At 49.7% G+C, this 19,976-nt stretch overlaps 6 protein-coding genes across 6 annotated transcripts; 4 read left to right on the top strand and 2 right to left on the bottom strand.

Annotated features, from left to right (window-relative positions):
• Positions 1–1,567: 1,567 nt before the first annotated feature.
• Positions 1,568–3,697, bottom strand: BJX67DRAFT_384910 (flavin-containing monooxygenase; the record flags this gene model as incomplete). Its single annotated transcript, XM_071033750.1, has 9 exons — positions 1,568–2,004; positions 2,058–2,335; positions 2,384–2,505; positions 2,556–2,653; positions 2,704–2,799; positions 2,854–3,011; positions 3,066–3,275; positions 3,331–3,408; positions 3,465–3,697. The coding sequence occupies 9 exons, from the start codon at positions 3,695–3,697 to the stop codon at positions 1,568–1,570; spliced, it is 1,710 nt and encodes a 569-aa protein (XP_070882139.1).
• Positions 3,698–3,991: 294 nt separating this feature from the next.
• On the top strand, positions 3,992–5,479 carry BJX67DRAFT_390741 (putative acetylornithine aminotransferase; the record flags this gene model as incomplete). Its single annotated transcript, XM_071034673.1, has 2 exons — positions 3,992–5,092; positions 5,210–5,479. Exons 1-2 carry the CDS (start codon positions 4,022–4,024, stop codon positions 5,477–5,479), a joined length of 1,341 nt encoding a protein of 446 aa, XP_070882138.1. The 5' UTR covers positions 3,992–4,021.
• Positions 5,480–6,129: 650 nt separating this feature from the next.
• Positions 6,130–8,237, top strand: BJX67DRAFT_266268 (FAD-binding oxidoreductase). Its single transcript, XM_071026433.1, has 3 exons — positions 6,130–6,431; positions 6,495–6,915; positions 6,964–8,237. The coding sequence occupies exons 1-3, from the start codon at positions 6,402–6,404 to the stop codon at positions 7,935–7,937; spliced, it is 1,425 nt and encodes a 474-aa protein (XP_070882137.1). The 5' UTR covers positions 6,130–6,401; the 3' UTR covers positions 7,938–8,237.
• A 1,081-nt stretch (positions 8,238–9,318) lies between these two features.
• On the bottom strand, positions 9,319–11,206 carry BJX67DRAFT_384907 (cytochrome P450; the record flags this gene model as incomplete). The annotated part of the gene is made up of 8 exons (XM_071033749.1): positions 9,319–9,376; positions 9,430–9,503; positions 9,559–9,584; positions 9,638–9,688; positions 9,740–9,854; positions 9,914–10,554; positions 10,604–10,899; positions 10,947–11,206. The coding sequence occupies 8 exons, from the start codon at positions 11,204–11,206 to the stop codon at positions 9,319–9,321; spliced, it is 1,521 nt and encodes a 506-aa protein (XP_070882136.1).
• Positions 11,207–12,057: 851 nt separating this feature from the next.
• On the top strand, positions 12,058–13,861 carry BJX67DRAFT_266221 (amino acid/polyamine transporter I). Its single transcript, XM_071026431.1, has 2 exons — positions 12,058–12,502; positions 12,556–13,861. Exons 1-2 carry the CDS (start codon positions 12,157–12,159, stop codon positions 13,800–13,802), a joined length of 1,593 nt encoding a protein of 530 aa, XP_070882135.1. The 5' UTR covers positions 12,058–12,156; the 3' UTR covers positions 13,803–13,861.
• A 2,260-nt stretch (positions 13,862–16,121) lies between these two features.
• Positions 16,122–19,396, top strand: BJX67DRAFT_384905 (uncharacterized protein; the record flags this gene model as incomplete). The annotated part of the gene is made up of 2 exons (XM_071033748.1): positions 16,122–17,079; positions 17,304–19,396. The coding sequence occupies 2 exons, from the start codon at positions 16,122–16,124 to the stop codon at positions 19,394–19,396; spliced, it is 3,051 nt and encodes a 1,016-aa protein (XP_070882134.1).
• Between the last annotated feature and the right edge of the window lie 580 nt (positions 19,397–19,976).

Below are 19,976 nucleotides of genomic sequence, written 5' to 3'. Positions count from 1 at the left end.
GTCAGGGCTTCTTTCGAAAGTATTCCTCCCATACTTTGCGTCCAGAGCCCTGCTTCTGTCGGCAGGGTTCAATGTTTGAAATTTGCAGGTTCCGAAGGAGAACAACGGAATTTCCTTGGCTGCCCACCCAACGTACCCAGTTTCGAAGTTAACCTGTTACATATCAGTGATCCTTCGGGTACTGCTAAGTTGTAGAAAATCAGAAGATGATCAAACAATGGCGAGTCGAATATTCTCACAGTACGATCTTGCTGAACATGGCAGAGCGAGCTGCGCCTTCATCACCATCAATGGGGTCGTGTAGGGCTTCACTGGTTTTGCCGAAAAGCATCCTGGCGGAGCAGATGTCATCTAAAACGCATGGGGGACAGACGCCAGCGAGAAATACCAAAGATTTCACAGCCCGGGGCTTTTGAAGAGCCACCTTGTCGCGGAAAAGATTATGGGTTTATTTGACCATCCCCAGCCCACTTAGCAAACAACGACCAATTCGATATTTTGTTAATCTTTTCGACTTAGGAAGGCTCGCAGAGGCGTCACTGACGGAGCGTGCAAGGTTGTATATTGAAGATGCTTCAAATGAAACAGTAACTGCACGGTTGAACCTAGAATGTTTCTAGAGAATCCTCTTCCGGCCACGTGTGTTGAGCCCTAGGAAGTCTGTCGATATATCTGTTGATATACTGGGTAAGCCTTACGCACTACCGGTACTGAATGCTTCTGCATCATTATCTATGATGGTCCATCCAGATGCCGAGATAGCGTTGGCAAACGGACTCGCAAATTACGGCACAACGATAATTATTCCTAGTATGGCATCATACTCAGTCTCTGAAATCCTTGGCTTTGCCGAAGGGCACATAGCCTATGAAGGTGGCCTATCGGTTGAAGAGGGCCTGCAGCTTGCTCAGAAGCTAAATCAACCAGTTGAAGGTGACACGGTAGTGTCTCATACGCAGGTGATTTGCCTATACAGCAAGATCAACCAGCAAGGAGGGCTCAACCAAGGTATAGTGGATGCCGGGAGATTGGGCACAGGATCAATCCATGTGAAAATCGCTATATTTAATTCAACTTGGGTGTTTTGGTTAAGATATCCTGATTCACAATTTTCTCATAGGGATAGGTGGCCAGGTCGGTCGGGAATTAGGTTAGCTAGTTAACTAACCAGTAGTTAATCAGTCAAATCCCCAGATGAGCGAGGGGTTTTATAGTAATCCAAACTCTTTTGCCATTCCAGTGGTTGTGCACTACGACCTGGGCTGTGACAGAACGAAAGTAGTGCATATTACTGTACATGGCCGGGGAAAGTTTGTTTCTTGACCTTGTGCGAGAAATTTTGTTTTGCTTCCTCCGTTGTCTCAGACAGCTTCAGATGTCTTCCGTCACAAAATTCCTCGTCCCTCAATTACACAAAACGACAGCGTAGGATCGTCACACGGCAGAATTTCGCAGACTTCGTACTGAAGTATATGGACACTGCACACTTGATAGAAATGAAACGAGGATTGGAAGATTTCGGTAGTCCAAACTAATTCTCTAACAGTCAAATATTCACTTCCAGTACTCAGTAGAAGATTCCTTCGTATCCACTATTCGCGTCGTTGATATACCAGGTAGTATCTCTTCCCTCCTGTTCAAGTACTGTCGTCCCATTGCCCATATACGCGAATCGACTGTTGGAAAGTGGTTTCCATATCCAATCCTCAAACCGCGGGTTGAGCAAACAGTGGATATTTTGAATACGACTTCCCGGATGGGTCAAGACCTTGCCGTCTTCCTGGCCACCCTTGAGCCACGATCGGCATTTCGTGCCCCAGATCGTCTTTTTATGGAACGTGTCGTTGTGCTCGATGAAGTCATTCACAGCATCAGATGAAGGTCTTACGGCTTTGTAGCCTTCTGTCTGGACTTTCCAAACCATTCGAAGCATGTACTTCGTGACTGCCTCAATTGTGGGAATTGCCGAACCATGTGATAGAGGGGAATTTGGGCCCAGAAAGACTATGAGCAGCATCAGTCTCCGAGAGCCCATTAATGATGGTCTTCATTCTTACCAAAATAATTGGGCATATCTTGAACTGCCAATCCAAAGTACGCAATCGGCCGATCCTTCCAGAGATCACTCAGCTTTATTCCGTCACGCCCCACCACAGGAAAGCGTGGAATCCAGGAGTAATCAAAGCCAGTTGCACAGACTATACAGTCCAATGGGAATATCTCTCCGGTCTCAGTCTTTATTCCCTCAGGGATGATCGAGGAAATGTGATCAGTCACCAACCGAGCATTGGGTTTGGTCAATGTTTCAAGGTAACGCAACCCTGGCGTCGGCCGTCTAATAAGAACTTTAGCGCAATAATTTTACAGATGACGGAGAACTGACCTGCAACCGACACCAAATTCAGGTATCAGCGCTCTGCTGAGGTGTTCGTCTTTCAAGATTCCCTTCATATGCTCTGTCAAACGTGTCTTGGCAAACTGTTGAAGCTGTGAATCTCTGAGGTTCTTTTGACTTTATTAGTTTTAGAAAATATTGAAGATCACTGGGTCCTCACAAGCGCGAAGTTCCCAGTCATGGCCTTTTCGAGAGCTTTTCGATACTCTAGGAACTTTTTAGGGTCATTCACAAACTCTCCCTTCTGTTCTTCGCTATCTGTGACGGATCAATGGCTTAACCCATAAAAGGAAGCTTGAGCGACCTACATTGGAAATTTCCGCCATCTGGCCCCGCAAAATCGGCCGCGAAATTTGGAGTTACCCACGTTGGGCTTCTTGAGAACGAAACCAGAGATTGGACATCTAAAGTTTAATCAGCTTTGACAACATAGATATAGTGATGCTGCATTATATTACCTGGATAGATAGCGGCAAGAACTTGCATGCCAGACGATCCGTTTCCAATGACCCCAACTTTCTTCCCACGAAGGTCAAGGTCATCCTTCCAATCCGCAGTATGAACAAGGTCGCCTTTGAAGGTCATAAGACCATTAATATTCGGCCATTTCCAATGACTAGAGCTTGATTTAGACAGTGGAAGCAAGTGTCTCACTGCACAGAACACTTACTTCAGATAGCCGCCACCATTGAAAAGAAAATGGCAAGAATCCGACAGGATCTCCCCGGAGGATTCGTCTTTGATATTGAGCCTCCACATGCCTTCCTCTTCATTCCAGACAGCATCCAAGACGCGGTGCTGGAGCCGAATATATTGCCGGAGATCATATTTGTATGACGTTTCTTGTAGATATTCACGGATTTCAGAGGAAGTAGCATAACTGTGGCTCGTCAAAATCCAGGATATTGGCGGATATTCTCAAAGGATAGACCTACAATTCACTCCAATTCGGATTCGGGGCCCATGAAAATTGGTAGTTGTGAGCGGGAATGTCACACGCACAGCCTGGGTACCTACAGAACCGTTAACCAACGATGCAAACTGCGTCATTCAGGAAGCCAAGATATACCTGTTCTCAAACCAGGTTCCACCGACATCTTTGTTCTTTTCGTAGATGACAAAATCAACGTCACGTAGGTGCTCTCGAGTCTGAAAAGCGAGGTTGAGACCAGAAGCACCGGCACCAACGCAAATAATTCTCAAGTGACGAGGTGAGCCCATGGGCACATTGGGAATCAAATAGTCTCCCTCGGAGGCGAAGTATATGTCCTCTGGGAGCAGCTGATTTTCGTGGCTACCCATTTTCTCAGCAATTTCGGGCAAGCTGGCTAAGCGTCTTCAGAAAGTGTATATCTTGTCAACCGTTTCTAAGTAGTTATTCTTATACTGGTTCTCGGACCAAGGTTCTTTAAGATGCAGCTGCGCTAATATCACAAATGGGCGGAAATGGGCTCAATATACCGATACCAGCCAGACGCTTCGGAGACTCCGAGTTGAGTTGACGGAAGACCCACACTGAGAGTCCGAGGTCCGAACAAAGCGAATATGTCGAAAACAAGGTATATTTGATCGAGTAATAACTTAGGAATCGTAAATCAAAATCCTATACCATTTCTACACCTCGAAATGATGTCTGACCTTCCCTACCAAAAGGTGCTTGCGCAGTACCTGGCCGCTGAACTGGCCAAGGCCCACTATTCTTATATCCAACGAAACCCCGATTCTAAAAAGGCCTATGAGGACTCCTTTGCACATCTTCCCGGTGGAAACACACGGACGGTAATCCACGCCGATCCTTTTCCGCTGACGTTTACGAGAGGGGATGGAAACATGTTGGTCTCGGTCGACGGGGACCGATACCTTGACTTGCTCGGCGAGTTCAGCGCGGGAATCTTTGGCCATTCAGACCCACGCATAGCAAATGCTATCAAGGATGCAATCTCAGGGGGCTGGAACTACGGCGGCACCTCCACTTACGAGAAAGAGCTCGCAAGAAAGGTATGTGAAAGGTTTGGTCCAAGTGGTCTGGAGCTTGTCCGCTTCACCAATTCCGGAACCGAGGCCAATACAACGGCGATAGCTACTGCGATACATGTCACTGGCAAAAAAAAAATCCTTGTCTTTAGCTCTGGCTACCATGGCGGCACTCTGGTCTTCCCACCTCCTCTGATGAAGGGCGAGGCGGTTGCTCCGATGAACCTCCCTCACGAGTTTGTTTATGCTCCCTATAACAACGTCGACGAAACTCGAGAGGTATTACGTCTTCTACCCCGGGATAGCCTGGCAGCTATCCTCGTGGAGCCTATTCAAGGCTCGGGAGGCTGCCGGCCTGCCACAAAAGAGTTCCTCCGTTTCCTTCGAAGTGAAGCAGATTCTCATGGAGCGCTGCTCATTGTGGATGAGGTCATGGCTTCCCGTCTCGGCAAATCTGGCCTCTCCGCTGAGATGGACATTCGTGCCGATATTTTGACTCTCGGGAAATATATCGGGGGCGGCATGACGATTGGTGCGTTTGGAGGGAAGCGGGATGTTATGGAATTGTTTGATCCTACAAAATCGAAACTCTTCCATCCCGGCACTTACAACAACAATGTCTTCTCTATGGCGGCAGGAATTGCAGGACTTGATATCTACAATGCGTCAGAAGTTGACAGGCTGAATAATTTGGGGGAAAGGCTGAGGAGCGACATTCAAACAGTCTTTATTAAGCACGGCCTCTACCCGGACAGTTTTCCCGGACCTTCGACTAGTATCGTCGAAATTGACAGCCTCGAAACGAAAACAATGGCGCAAATCGATATATCGGATAACAAGCTTGTTGAACTCCCACCGATGTTTGTGACTGGACGAGGAAGTATGCTCAACGTTCGGTTCTCAGGTGAAGAGGCATCAATGTGGCAGGCCCTCTTCTATCACCACATGTTGAGCCGCGATATCAATATCGCAGTTCGCGGATACACACCTCTTCATCTACGTGTTTCTCTGTCTGATTGTGACAAATATGTCCAATCGATCGAAGCATTCGTGAATGAGCACAAGGCCATGTTGAAACTCATGTCGAATTATCCTGTGCGAGACAACTAAGAGCTGAGATAACTTACAAGATCAACAGGCTGACTCATGGCCCAATGATCGACCACCGTTCTGCTACTGAGAAAAAGCAGTGAGATACAGGTCCTTACTAGCATGTATTCATAGTACCAATTCAAGAATCTTCCCATTTTCAAATTTTGGCTTATTGGAGCAAAAGGCCACTTTTGACTCGATTCCATTTGCCCTTGTGACGAGGTTGAAGAAAACGTTAGAGAGCTGTTCCCGTGCAGCTTCATCACGCAGGAGCTTCAACTGGATCATTCAAATCTGGGCTGTCACGCTCATCGGGTTTGACGGTGACACAGCGAGATCCCAATGATACTGATCTGTTGAGATGGATAGATGTGGTGGCCTTACGGCTTAAGACGTCAATGACTTGGTATGTTTGCCTTGCTCTCTCTCCCTTTGTGCCAACCTCCACAGCACCACAGGCCGGAGATTTCTCATTTCTCTTCTTCCACCTTTCGGTTCTCTCTGTTGACTCAACCACCGTGATCGCAGAGCTTGAGACACCAGGCAAGGTGATAAGCGCGGGAGTCTTGGCATTCGGGCTTGGCAAATGAGGCACAACGCGGACATTGTGCGGAGTTTCCGAATTAATTTCGTTGCTCAGGATACGCCAATCTGCCACCGGCGCTGAAGAACGTCTGGATTTCTATAAGAGCAGGATAGAGCGTCATTCGATGACAAGATACACTTTCTCTGCCGATGCTTGTCTTATCTGCGCTTGAACAATCTCAGAAGTTTGTGCAATCTGATCTCCAAAACTATTCAGTTCGGCATTTAGTCGTACTGGGAATTACAGTCTGCTAGGCAAGCTAGGCTTATGAACATCTTATGAGTTTTCGCCGTGTGTAAACTCCGCCATCATTTGCAGTTTAGAAGATATCGAGCTCCGAACTTACCGATCAACATGTGCTCACCGGGGGCAACAGATGGTGCTGTACGTCCGGTCCATACTCCACCACGCATAATGAAGTCTGGGCTTAGCTAACATCAATTCAAGGCTAAAGAGCTGGCCAGCCAGTTCCCTGCGCAAACGTTTGAAGAGGGAGGTCTCGGATACAAAGCTATTCAAGCAAGCTACTGGTCTGGAAACCAAAAAGATCTAAAGCCCAGGCTCTTCTTTCAACCTCATACTGCAGAAGATCTCGCGCGAGGGATCGCTATTTGCACCAAAGCAAATTGCTACTTCGGCGTAAAGAGTGGCGGCCATGGGCACTTTGCCGGACAGTCTTGTCTTGATGGAGGTATTCAATTTGACTTGGTCAAGCTGAACAAAATTTCCTTGAGCCAGGACAAGAAGACTGTTACCGTCGGTCCGGGTTGCACCTGGGGAGCTGTGTATGACACACTCCAGAAAGAGGGATTGATAGCGGTCGGCGGAAGGTCTGCCGGAGTTGGAGTTGGAGGTTTCTTGGTTGGAGGTACGAGATTATGTTATGGTTCACATGCGGGACTAACGCTCTACATAGGTGGTATATCGTTCTTCGCAGCCCGACTCGGCTGGGGTGTCGATCATGTTCGCTCATTCGAGGTCATTCTCGGTAATGGCTCGGTTGTTACTGCAAGTCCTGATAGCGAACCGAACCTCTTCCAAGCCCTACAGGGCGGAGGCTCCAACCTTGGCATTATTACGGCCTTCGAACTAGACGTGATCCCATACCGCGGAATGTGGGGCGGTCGGAGGGTGATTGAAGGCATCCACGCGAAACATGCCATCGCTGCCTACGCTGATTTTATTCCGAAGCTTGACGACGATCCTAAAGGCCACACTATCATCATTTTCACTTACGGCGCGGGGCCCTTAGTGGTGATCCAGTACCTGGCGTACACAGAGCCTATTATGGACTTGCCTATGTTCGACAATCTTAGAAAAGTGCCAGCTATTCAGACATCACTTGGTCTGACACATTATACAACACTTGCAGAGGACATTGCCGAGCTTCAGCACGGACACGGAGACCGCCAAGCCGTGTCCACACTCACAGTCAAGTTAGACAAAGACCTGCTTGACTTCGTGTTTGATACATTTGTCAAGGAGGCCTCGACTATATCGGAGTTTGCCAAGGGAACCATGGAGTATCACGCTCTTCCTCGCGCCTTTGATCCCCCAAATAATTTGTATGGCATAGGGAAGGAAGATGGACCTCTTATTTCTCTCATGATTGCGTTCAGCACTACAGATGAGCGCTATGATGACGAAGTTATTGCCACTCAGCAATGCCTGCTAAGGAAGATCAGGGCGGAGGCAGAGAAACGGAACCTATACCACCCTTTTCTCTTCGCAAACTATGCTGGCCGGTTCCAGGACGTGGTGGGCAGTTACGGCAGTAAAAGTGCGCAGTTTCTGTCAGAGGTGGCTAGGGTCTATGATCCGGAACAAGTCTTCCAGCAATTGCAGCAAGGCACGTTTAAGGTGAACGATCTTGTACAAACAGGACTATAAAGTCAAATCTTTGCGAACTAATGAGGCTATCCATGGCTTTCATCCTCACCGTGCCCTCCTCTAGCTCTTGTTACGTCGCTTTCACCCAGTTCGCATAGACGATCCTTTTGAGCCGCCCTTTTGAACGAGATAGCTCCTCTACTATGGCGTCTTCGGCTTCAAGATTCTCCTTATCGTCCCCCCTTATCGGCCTCATCTTCTCCTTATTTCTCTGAATTTGACATGCTTTCGCCATAATTGTTAGGGCTTTATGGATCACAAGATGTACTAGAGATCATGAACCAACACCGTTCCAACTTCCGTAAGGGCCAGCTACTGCGTATTTTTGAAATATCAGTAGCTCAGGATCCTAAATCAGTATCAGCCCTACAGTGAAGAAGGTCCAGGAGACCAGCTGACGCAGTGATGTCAAGACCTTGGAAGAAGAGCGAGAGTACTACCAAAACGAGTGAGACCATTATCGACGCCAGGCTCCCCCATCCGCTAAATTAGACAGACCACGCTCTCTGCGGCACAGTCTCAAGCGCATCCTGATCTAAGTCGTATTCAGCTTTTTGGAAGCAAAGAAAACGACTAGTATACCTGGTGAGCGAACCGATACTCATAGACGTGTCCAAGACTCAGTCACATTTCCGATCTTCATGCGAGTTTCGCCGTGGAAACCAAGTAGGGTTCATTCCCCTGCAAATGAAGGACATATAAACCGTTGGATATATCCCAAAAAGTTCAATCCTCTGCAGACGACAATTTTGCGCAGATTGATCGTCTTCACGTTCATGGGATTTGCGACCATATCTCACTCCCACAGTTGGTAGTTTGTGGCGATCAGTCTGTAGGAAAGACTTCGTTTCTCGAGGGCATCAGCGGCACCTCCTTCCTCGTCAGAACGGCTTTTATACGAGGTTAGCAGCCGAAGCTATTCTCCGGCATGGTCTGAGTGAGCAGCCAACCACGGCCACATTCTTCCACATGTCTCAACCGCACCAGAGCGCCTAAACTACGATGGTTGTCTCTACATTTTAGGCTGATCCCGAAAGCTTCGGCGTGGCCCAAGAGTGCGGGCCTAGCCATAGTAGCAATTACCAGCTGTGGTCTCTGGATCACTGGTGGACGACCTCCGTAAAAGCCTCTGATTAACCAGCAATTGATGGGCAATCATTCGCAGTTGGCACCCAATGCCATGATGGAGCATGCTCGACCAGCATCCTGGAATCTTCAAGTGATGGGTTTGTAGAAGCATCTTAAGGATGTGTTACGGTTTCATTTTATGCTTCTTGAACAAATTGCCGATCCAGAATGCGACAAAGTAGTCTTGTGACCACGAAACACCGTGTTTGCACCGCTCTCCTCCAACAGCGATATGATGTGTTGCATATATCTCCTAGTTTAGTTCCCGCCTCTTCACTCTTGCATAAAAGCCATGCTGATGGATACCTGCCCTGGTCGGCCATTCAGTATTTTAGCATGAATGTTGACGTATATTGACACTTACCCGGAAACAACGTCCCAGTCGATTGCAGGCTTAGGGGGCTCGAAGTCCAAAGCAAGAACAACCGAAGGCACGATCTGACAACGACGGTTAACACTCTCAGCAGTGACGACAAACAATTGGCTATCATACCTTTCTCATCATCATCCAGGACAGGTCTGTTCGTTGGTCAGATCAGCATTTCGGGTACAGTATGAAGCGGTTCCCTTACTTTTCCCCAGACATGTCCTGGAACCTAGTCCGAACCCCATGGAAAATCGAGCTGCGCCAAGGATCAGCTTTCAGGCGACATGGCCGTTTTGGGCTGGCATACACATATCTGGTGGCCGTGGCACCTCTAGCCATCTTTCCGGCTTGAAAGAAAATGGCTCAGGCCCAAAAATATCTGCCATTCGATGGATCGCAAAGGCTGGAGCGCCAACAGTGAACTATGCAGGAGAAGAGGTCAGACATTGGAATTGCTAAAATCCGGGACTGGCCAACATACCCCTGCAGGAACATGATGGCCGAGTATGTCAAGGCCACCGCTTGGCGTCTCACGGGGTAAAATGCCCCCTAGAGACGGGAACATACGTAGAGACTCCTGTAGAACCGCGTCGAGGTAAGTGCATGTTGCAGATTGCTGTGCCGTGCAGATGGCTCCGATTTCGCCGAGTTGAAACTTTTCTCGTAGCTCCTCGACTAGTTTGTCGAGTTTGTCGCGGTTGTGCATCAAGTGATAGAACACTGAGTTTAACCAAGTGCCGCCATCGGTCGTCCCAGCAGTCAATCCAAACTGAATGAGATGGACTACTTCAGCATCCTGTAGTCCTCCTGTGTTCTTGGCCGACTGTGCTTGGACCAGTCGCGAGGCAATGTTCGGGTATACAGTTGTTGGATTGTCGTTACATGGACCAACAGAGCCTTTGAAAAATTTTTCAATGCTGCGGCTGATAAGATTGACTGTGTTGCCAGGGGACAACCTCTGTAATATGAGCTGCGCAGCGTTTATCACCATTTGCCATCCGGGAGCCATCCCAGAAAGGTGAGCCTGGCAGACAAACCTGTCCACCTCTTCAAAAACTCCATCTTCGGGATCATGATCCAGATACGCCAGGTTTTGGCCAAAATGAAAATCACACATGCAGTCTGCTGTATATCAGTTATGCAGTTGGGGTTTAGGATATAGCGTGCATACCGAAAAGGAGTCTTTCCACCCATTTCCCCAAGTTTATATTCTCTGCTCCTTGGTTTTGAAGGTGACAAATAAATCGCTGAATTGAATTGTCAATATTTGCATCCAAATCTTTCACGCCCGATGCACTGTAGATCTGCGCAAACTGTCTCTTGAATTTGCCGTGGACGGCTTCATTTCTCTCCGAGAAAATGTCCACTCCGACTCCTGGGGTTTGAAATGGTGCATAATAGTCAGTCTTGGGGAATGGCGCTCCCACTTTGTAGATGGTTCGAAGAGCTGTAGCGTCCGTCACGCTCCTATTTACAGTCAGTTGTGGCACTGAAGAATTCGGTTGAGTACATACAATTTGGAAGGCCCGATACGCACGACCGGCCCGTATCGGTCATGAAGCTCATATAATGCAGAAAATTCTTTACCAGTCTTGATCAGCTTAGCGTGCCACAGGTCTGTGACCTTCGCCCAAAAGGGTCCAGGAAAGCGACACAATGGCGACAAAACCAGTCTGTATACACACCGGCTCACGAAATACACGAGAGCAAAAACAATCGCAGCGACCGGGATAGTGTAGCCAGTCGCGCGCTGCCAGGATAGTAGAGGTGTCATCATTGTTCCGTACAATGCTAGAGAAACAGGCAGCACACGAACGGTTATATGCATTCTTATATTGGCAGAATACTTCGGAACTTCCGTGTTGCTACATTCATTGACTCTTCAGGTGATCGTGGGGTATCGGGAATTTTGTGGCGTCACTTCTGAAGGACGTAGAGGAGAAATAGCTCTGATGCACTTCTTCATTTAGTATTGACTCCGCATTTCGCCACTTGCCCATCGACGCGCCTCACAGATGGCTAACGAAATGCCAGCATCCATGTTCCCTCATAGGCCTACATGCAGTTTGACTTCGAATTAGCAGCGCCTACGGTCCAGGACTGAGCGGGAATGTCACCGACCGTGATCGTCGGAAAGTCCGAAATTCCTACCCAGGCGCTTCTCCAAGGCTATTGAAAATGCATAACCGAAGTCACGCTTGACCTGTGCTGGCGTATATAATCTCCGATAACAGAGCCTTCCCCCACTTATTACTGTTTATGCTCCGAAGGAACGCCATTGGCGTCGTCTATGGTCTTCAAAATGGGGATTTCGATTCCACCTTGGTCCAAATGGACATCTTGTTATTGGCATTTGCAACGATGGGGTCCCGTCACAAGAACTCCCCAATTTAAGATGACAACTAGTTTTTTATATCTAGAACACGAGACTGGGCATCATTGCTCTATCTAACGGAACACGTATCGTGAATGATAAAGAGCACCCCAAAATCTGGGGCCAGGCCCAAATTCGGGCGGTCGTGTGACGGATAGCTTGCCATAAACTTTAACATATCCACCAAAGCCCTTCGGAAACGCCGAACTGGACTGTGTCCCCGCAAAATGCGGGCTGGGGTGTCCGAGAGTATCGAGGCGCTGCAGCCAAACATTTAAATATTCACTCGCGCACTCGTATACTTACATTTATCTAGGCACAGATCTTTTTGCCAGCTCGAACAACGAGTTATGGCGGCACCAAGTACTAGCCCCAGCGACCAAACCGGTGACAGTGGGAAGCTCGCAATCGATGGTGTCAAGGGCGGGTTTCCGCTTGAGACGGTCTCTACAACCGGAATGGGTGAACAACATGCCATCACTGAGCTGGACGATAGGCGCTTCAATCTCTGGGTTATGCTCGGCGTTCAGTATACCACGAGTGCTGCTCCGCTCTCGATCTGCGGTTTCATGCAGTTTACGCTCGGTATTGGCGGAAGTCCGTTCTTCTTCTGGTGTTTCCTCGCGGCAGTTTTCTGTCAGGGCCTACTGGTCCTCAGTTTTGCTGAACTCGGATCGTCGTTCCCGCATGCTGCTGGTAAGTCAGTCTCGAAGCAGGATCATCATGTGTCTCTAATCATTGGCCGGTAGGTCAAACTTACTGGACTTCAGTGCTCGCGCCACCAAAGTGGAAGAAATTTCTTACCTACCTGAACGGCATAATGACAATTTGGGGCTGGATCTTTTCGTTAACTGGTGGTTATTTACTGAGTTCACAGTTTGTGGTCGCAGGTGGCGTTATTATCAACCCTTCCTACGTACCTAAGAATTGGCATGTTTTCTTGCTTGCAGTGGGTATGTCCCTGATCAGCGTTGCAATAAACACGGTGCTCATCGGAATATATCCACTTGTGAGCAAGTTCTACCTGTTCTGGATCAACGGCTCGGTTCTCTACATTATCATTGTTGTGCTCGCCAAAGCACATCCAAAGTCATCGGGTACAACGGTCTTCATCGATATTGTCAACCACACCGGGTGGGATTCAACTGGACTTGTTTTTCTTTTGGGTATGCTTCCAGGTGCAGCCGCCGTGTCGCTTCCCGATTCCGTTACCCACATGGCCGAAGAATTACCAGATCCTCAGCGACGTATTCCCCAGGTTATGATCGGTTCATATCTCCTATCATACCTTGCTGGCTTGGTTATTGTTGTGGTCATGATGTTCTGTATTGTTCAGCCAGAAAATCTACTTGAGCCTCTGGGCGGTCAACCAATCCTTCAGATCTGCTGGGATGCATGGAACAACAAAGGCTGGGTGATTACAGTCGACATCATATTTATCGCCACATTCGCGCAAGCTGCAAACAACATTGTCACAGCCACAAGTCGAATTATCTGGTCGTTCGCGAAGTCAGGAGGCTTTCCTTTCGTTGGATGGGTTGCACATGTCGACACAAAGTCTCGACTCCCTTTTAATGCAATTGTGCTTTGCGCGACCGTCTGCGTACTATTCGACCTACTTGAGTTCGCACCTTCGTACGTCCTGAACGCAGTATATGGATCAGCCGTTATATGCTTCTTATTCTCCTACGGAATTCCTATTGTTCTCTTGTTGATGCAACAACGGCAGTGCCTGCCGAAAGCCCGGTATTTCAGCTTGGGTAAGTTCGGCTTCGTCATCAACATCTTCGCTGTCTGTTGGATGTTACTTGCTACTGTTGTTTTCTGCATCCCTTCCAGCTACCCGGTCACCAACGATAATATGAACTGGGCCTCTGTTGTCGGTATGGCTGCAGTTGCCCTGTCTCTTCTCAATTGGCTTGTTGTTCGGAAGACGTACAAAATTCCTGAACCTTTATACTTCGAGCATTTACAAACAAGCAACGTGCATGTATAAATGCGACATCCATGGGAAAAAGCTGGAAGCTAGCCGTCGAATGTATGATGCGCTATGCCTATTTGAGGCTCTATTTAGGGATCAGGGCACTCGTTCTGTATTTATATTTCTTTCTATCTTACATACCGTTACGCGGAGCCTCTGGATCACTGTGAGTTATACCAAATGGGTGATAGTTACCTTCGTTGTTATCAGGTTGAATCGTGAATACGATACCACAAGATATCCAAGTACGAACTGTACGTCCCATTATCTTAGATTGATTAATCGCGAAGTGCCAAGTACATGAATGAGTGTTCTTATATATCCTCCTCTTTTTGAGCGAGTAGATGTGCGGGTAGATTGGTAGTAGAATCTTGGTCGACGATCTACGGTGATCCAAGTGCCAAGAACTATCAATTGTGTGCTGTCGACGTTCATTGATATCGGTGACGGAGTAATTCAATCTACCAACTGTATTAGGATCGGCCAGCGTCATTGCTCCGCCAGCACCTCCTAATATCGCTTATGTCGCTTAAATCGTTCCTTCATTCGCCTCACTCATTCAATCGCTCTTTCCTAATAGGGGATATCATGAAGGTCTATCGCTCGCCTCCTCGCAGGTATAAATATCTAGATAGACCCCCTAGTTAGCAACCCAGACTCTTCTTCCGCTTTCATCCCGATGATTGCTTGCTTACCTCAGTGTTTAGTAATTTGAATCTCCCCGTAGCTCTCACCTCCGTGGCTCACAGATACCGTAGGAAAGTCACGTGGTACATCCCTTGTGATGGCACAAATGCGGCAAGGACTGGTGCCAGACATTTATCCTAATGGTATAGGCGTATATACACAAGATAATGTCTGCCAAGTGGGTCGCTCACCCTGGTGCTCAGTGACTGCTCAGTGATCAGGGTGAAATTGTTTTGGTCGGTACAACTGGGAATCCTAACCAGACGCGTTTCCGTAACGGGGTGCGCAGACGAGACCGCAATTGTGTCATTCCCGGCTGGGCCAGCGATGACGACGAAATGTTGGGTTGGGTGCTTGTCATATCTTCCCCGTTTCGCAATTGCGGCAGTAGGAACAAGGGGGCTTTGACCGGTGGATCACTGATACCACCGACGAGCGATTCATCCAGCCGAAGAAGCTTTTTTCCGTTCAGAATGGGCTGCTCCTGGCGGGCAATGTCCATCCGATCTTTGATGCGTTTCGAATTGCCATCAACCCTGGCGTAAGGACGTTCCTTGTTTTAATTCGTGATACGTTCCTACTGACTGACTGCTTGTAGAAGGGATACCGGATCATCTGCTTCACTCGAGACATCCACGGCCTTGGTGGGAAGATCCTAAGCTCGACAACGAGAAACTGTGCGCCGAACGAGCGAGTGAGTGACGACTGCCTGCGGTGGCACTACTATCAGGCTGTTCTCACTCACATGCGAGGGGTAGGGGAGCCCGAGTGGCACTTGGACGACCATCTCGAAGCAGAGGTCGGCAATCGTTTGATGCCGTTATTTGAGGTTTGCCGACTCCTGGGCAGTTAGGGCAATACGTAGCTGTGAGCTGACGCGCGATTGAAACAGGACAGTGTCGACCAGTCTAACCACTTAGATTAGTCCTTCCTCGAAGGGTTGCCTTTTTTCGGTGGTTTAATATGATGATTCCACGACCCCATAATTGCCACCGTCGATAGACAAAAAAAGATTCAGAGGAGCCACGACTCGTACGCAAAAGAGTTTCACCCGTCCTCGTTTCAACAATCCCAGACCAGCAGGACGCGATAGGACTGTATCGAGCCTGTGAGGCAGACCGGCGCTTCGACTTGCGGCATCATAGATAGCCCAGCCCTCCCACTTTGCCCGCCACGTCACACCCACACCTCGAATTTGAACTCCTGACAGCCAGTCGATTGCGAAAAGTTCTAAAAGTAAGAGAACCGTGCCGCCGACCGAGATGCACGAGCCCCCTCGCTAGCACCTTGGGCAAATGAGGCTGAATCTGCTAAGCGCTCAGCTCCTCCGCCGAAAGGCTAGAGCTCACTTTTACCTCCAGCCAAGCTTCCACTTGTTTCATCTAATTAGGGTTCGCCGAATGGGGTTGTGTTTTTCGTTGGATCAGGGTGGAGGGTCGGCGCGTACTCAAACAGCTGTCGTTAGTTGGCGCCAAAGGCACGGAGACGAGGACGATACCTTGCCGCCGAACTCATGACTCTGTACGGAAGTGCTGGATTGAGGATATAAAGGTGCTCCTTCTCCTCTTGTTCTCTCCTGATTCCTTTCATTCTCAAGATCCTCTCTTTTTTCTCTCGAATCATCTGTCTACATTTTCTCTCTCCAATATGGCGCCGAGTGGGAGACGACGTTTGAGCCGTGAGAGCTACACCGTAGCCCTGATCTGCTCCCACATGGTTGAACTAAACGCTGCACGCGGCATGCTCGACGAGGAGCACGAAAAACTTCCCCAAGACGGCCGTGACCGAAACGTCTATGTTCTGGGCACACTCAGCAGACATAACGTCGTTCTTGCCTCGAGCCCGGTAAAGCCCAAGGAAAAAATATCAACCGCGACGGTAGCGACGAATATTCTCTACACATTCCCTGCAGTGACGCTGCTTTTCTCAGTCGGTATCGCGGGGGGCATCCCGTCCACCTCTCATGACATCCGCCTGGGCGATGTGGTCATCGGTGACCCTTCTGGAACATCAGGCAGCGTGGTTAAATACGACTTCGGGAAGGAGACCCTGCATGGATTTCAGCGCAAGCCCGGTAACATCTGCTCTGCGCCACCGGAGTTCGCGGCGGCTAGCACAATAATGAAGCACGATCATCGGATCAGGCACAATCGAATCAAGGAATTCATCGGTGGTCTTTGGCAGAGACACCCCCATCTGGGGGAATACCGCAAGCCATTGCCGGAGACTGACGTTTTATTCCTCCCATCTTACGATCACCCTCACGGACAGCACACTTGTAAAAAGTGCGATAGAAACCAAACCGTGTCCCGCTTGTCCCGGGGGCCCTCGTGCCAGCCCCAGATCTTCTACGGTCTCATTGCATCGGGGAGCAGGATTGTGCGAGACGGAGGGAAACGGGACAAGTTAGCTGCTGAGTGTGGAGGTCCTGTATGCCTGGATACAGAGGCGCACGGTCTGCAGGGTTTGCCTAGCATCATTATTCGAGGCATCGCTCATTACTGCGACGCGCACACGAACAATAGCTGGGATGGGTACGCTGCTGCCGCGGCTGCCGCGGTAGCCAAGGAGATATTGACCTACATTAGACCCGTTGGGTCTATCGGTAGGTAAAGGAGCGGTTGTTGTAGTGTTCGGTAGTTAATGGATCAATGGATACTCTCTCTCCGATTGAACAAACTCTTCAACCCAAAGACCCTAGAAAACTTGATATTCTGAGCAGGCTGAACAAGAGTGACTACCAATTCAGCAAGAGTCTGCACCCCCGTCCGGTCCACGGCACCTGCCAGTGGTTACTCCAGCACCCTTATTTCTAGGACTGGGTCGCAGGTGAAAGCGCTACCGGTCTTCTCTGGGTATCTGCAGACCCATTTGCCGGAAAATCGGTGTTGACTCGATTTCTGGCCGACGATATCCTGCGCTCTCCGTCACGGGCTGTCTGCTATTATTTCTTCCGCGAGGACTGGCAGAGCAACTTGATCGCGCGGTCCATGTCGTGCGTGCTTCACCAGCTGTTCGAGCAGCGGCCGCACCTCATGTCGGAGGCCCTGGTTGGGAGGTTCGAGGCCGACGATGATAACAATCTATACGAGTCATTCAGCGAGCTCTTCAAGATCCTCTTCGGTATCGCGAGCCGGCACCACGACGAGATCGTACTGCTCCTCGACGCAGTCCATATACTCAATGGCTACGGCGGCCAAAACCTCTGGGACGTCCTCGCCGAATATCATAGCACCGCCACGCCAGCGCCGAACCTGAAAATCCTCATAACCAGCCGGCCGTACGCACAGGTGCAACGGAGCTTCCGCGTCCTTGAGAACAAATACCCATCCATCCACATCCGCGGCGCAGATGAAGCCCAGGGCCAGAGATCGCAGGAGAAATCGAGGCTACATCCGCCACAGAGTCGCCAATCTCGCCGTCAAGCGCGACCTCCTTCGACAACAGAACCTACCTCCGTCATGCACGTCCTCGACAGTCTCGAAGAAAGCGTCACACTCACGCGCGAGGGGGTGCGCGCGACAATCAACGAATTGCCCGCTCGCGTCAGCGACGATTACTGCCTAATCCTGAACAAATGCGTGGACCGTGCCCGGGCTAGACTTCTCTTTGATCTTATCGTCGCGGCCAGATGGGCCTTAAGACTCGAAGAGCTCGCTACCGCATTCGAGAAGGTCGACACCGGCAAAGGTGGTGGAGTCGAACCGCTTCATCGCTTCCGGCATGCGATTCGAAATACCTGTGGGTTGTTTGTCACGGTCATTGACGACAGGGTGCATCTCACGCACCCAGCCGCGAGGGATTTCCTCGTTCGGAAGAACGAGCGGCCGTACTGGGTCTCTGATTGGGGTGGGTGTTTAGCGCCTGGGGAATCGGAGAGGTTATTTGCGAGGGCGTGTGTCGAGTATCTACACTCCATTGATATCGATCTATGTTCGGAAAATTGGGATCACTTCGTCTCGCTGGTTGCGACGCTCCCGTTCCTCCAATACTCGATCCAGAGCTGGAACTACCACCTCCGTCGGGCGGAGATTCTGAAGGACGAGAAGGATGAGAAGGATAAGGACGGGGACGAAGACTCGATCCACGGATACGCGCTTGACATCCTCCGCCGAGACGACGACATCGGATGGTTCTGGTACAAGAACGGCATGACGGATAGCCATATCCGGTGTCTGACCCCGTTGATGAAGGCGTCGTTCCTCGGACTTGACCGCGCCGTCACGACGCTCCTAGCGGAACAAGGCACAGACGTGAACGCCGTCATTCCCTGTGGTCGGTCCGCGCTGTCACTCGCAGCCGAGAACGGACACGAGTCGACAGTCCGTCTTTTGTTGAGCAACAGGGCGCGTCACAAATGTATCTTCGCCAAGCTCTTCGGGAGACGCCATGTCGATGACCCAGATAGCAGCGGACGGACTCCGCTATGGTATGCAGCGAAGGAAGGACACAAGCCTGTGGTCCGGCTGCTCCTAGAGACAGGGATACGTAGGGTTCATCCTGATAGGAAGGATAACGAGTCCGTCACACCTTTGGCTTGCGCGACCGCTGGGAGTCACAAGGACGTGGTGCGCCTCCTTCTCGATACCGGGAGGGTTAACATCAACTCGAAGGAAGAGTATGGACGGACGCCGCTGGTGCATGCTGCGCAGAACGGGCATGCGGATGTTGTTCAGCTTCTTCTTTCCCGGGGCGCTCTCGACATGGGCTCTCAGGACGGACGCAAGGCCTCCCAAGAAGCTTTCGAGAGCACGAAAATTCCATCTGCAGGCGTAAAAGAGGTTGATTCGGATACCGACGACGAGCGAACTGTCGTCTCAGAGAGTTTTGGCCGTCGCAGCGTCAACATGGGGGCCATCAACCGAAGCACGGTGGAATATGAGCAGACGCCCCTCGATCTCGCTGTCTCGACCGTGTTATGACTGATGATTGATGAAGTTCGATTCTGAGCATGCTTATAGTTCTGTTGGAGCAGATTAGAGCTTGCACTTGATGTATATTAAGTTAATATAGATGACAGAGTTTTATCAAAGCAGAGACCTCGTTCAAATACAAAATACCCGGTTCCAAAGTTCTCGGGAAGCGACGTCCCTTTGTCAGAGACATATTATCCGGCATCCAAAAACTGTTCGTCTCCTGTGGCGAGGTTCTCATTGGGCAAGAGCTCGCAGATATATATATATCGGAGCGAAACAACCGCACCGGCTGAGATAAACGTCGGAAAAAATACGCGAGCCTACAAATAGGGAATACCTCGGTCTTAAGCGGGTTATCTGAATGAAAGACGACTGAAAGTGAGGCTCAGCGTGGAGTTGATCGTTGACCTGAGGTGCTCCCAGAAGCTCCCAGGACATTCGCCTCAGGCATCAACTTAGTCAGCAAACCGCCGCTGGAGCTCTCCAGAATCTTCGAGTACACAGGTCATGTGCACCTTGAAAAATCTCGGGCGCACGCTACGTACTTCTTGGCACGCGCAAGGGGCGTCTGATCTTATAAATACAA

Source organism: Aspergillus lucknowensis (genome assembly GCF_044049455.1).
Source record: "Aspergillus lucknowensis strain CBS 449.75 chromosome Unknown BJX67scaffold_55, whole genome shotgun sequence".
In the NCBI taxonomy this organism is placed as follows: domain Eukaryota; kingdom Fungi; phylum Ascomycota; class Eurotiomycetes; order Eurotiales; family Aspergillaceae; genus Aspergillus; species Aspergillus lucknowensis.
The sequence above is the reverse complement of the archived record's forward strand: the minus strand, read 5'-3'. Positions and strand labels throughout refer to the sequence as shown.

Coding starts and splice junctions, on each gene's coding strand:
- BJX67DRAFT_266268 (XM_071026433.1), top strand. CDS start 6,402: ATGTGCTCACCGGGGGCAACAGATGGTGCT. Junction 6,432..6,494: donor CGGGGGCAACAGATGGTGCT/GTACGTCCGGTC, acceptor CATCAATTCAAG/GCTAAAGAGCTGGCCAGCCA. Junction 6,916..6,963: donor TGGAGGTTTCTTGGTTGGAG/GTACGAGATTAT, acceptor CGCTCTACATAG/GTGGTATATCGTTCTTCGCA.
- BJX67DRAFT_266221 (XM_071026431.1), top strand. CDS start 12,157: ATGGCGGCACCAAGTACTAGCCCCAGCGACCAAACCGGTGACAGTGGG. Junction 12,503..12,555: donor GTCGTTCCCGCATGCTGCTG/GTAAGTCAGTCT, acceptor ATTGGCCGGTAG/GTCAAACTTACTGGACTTCA.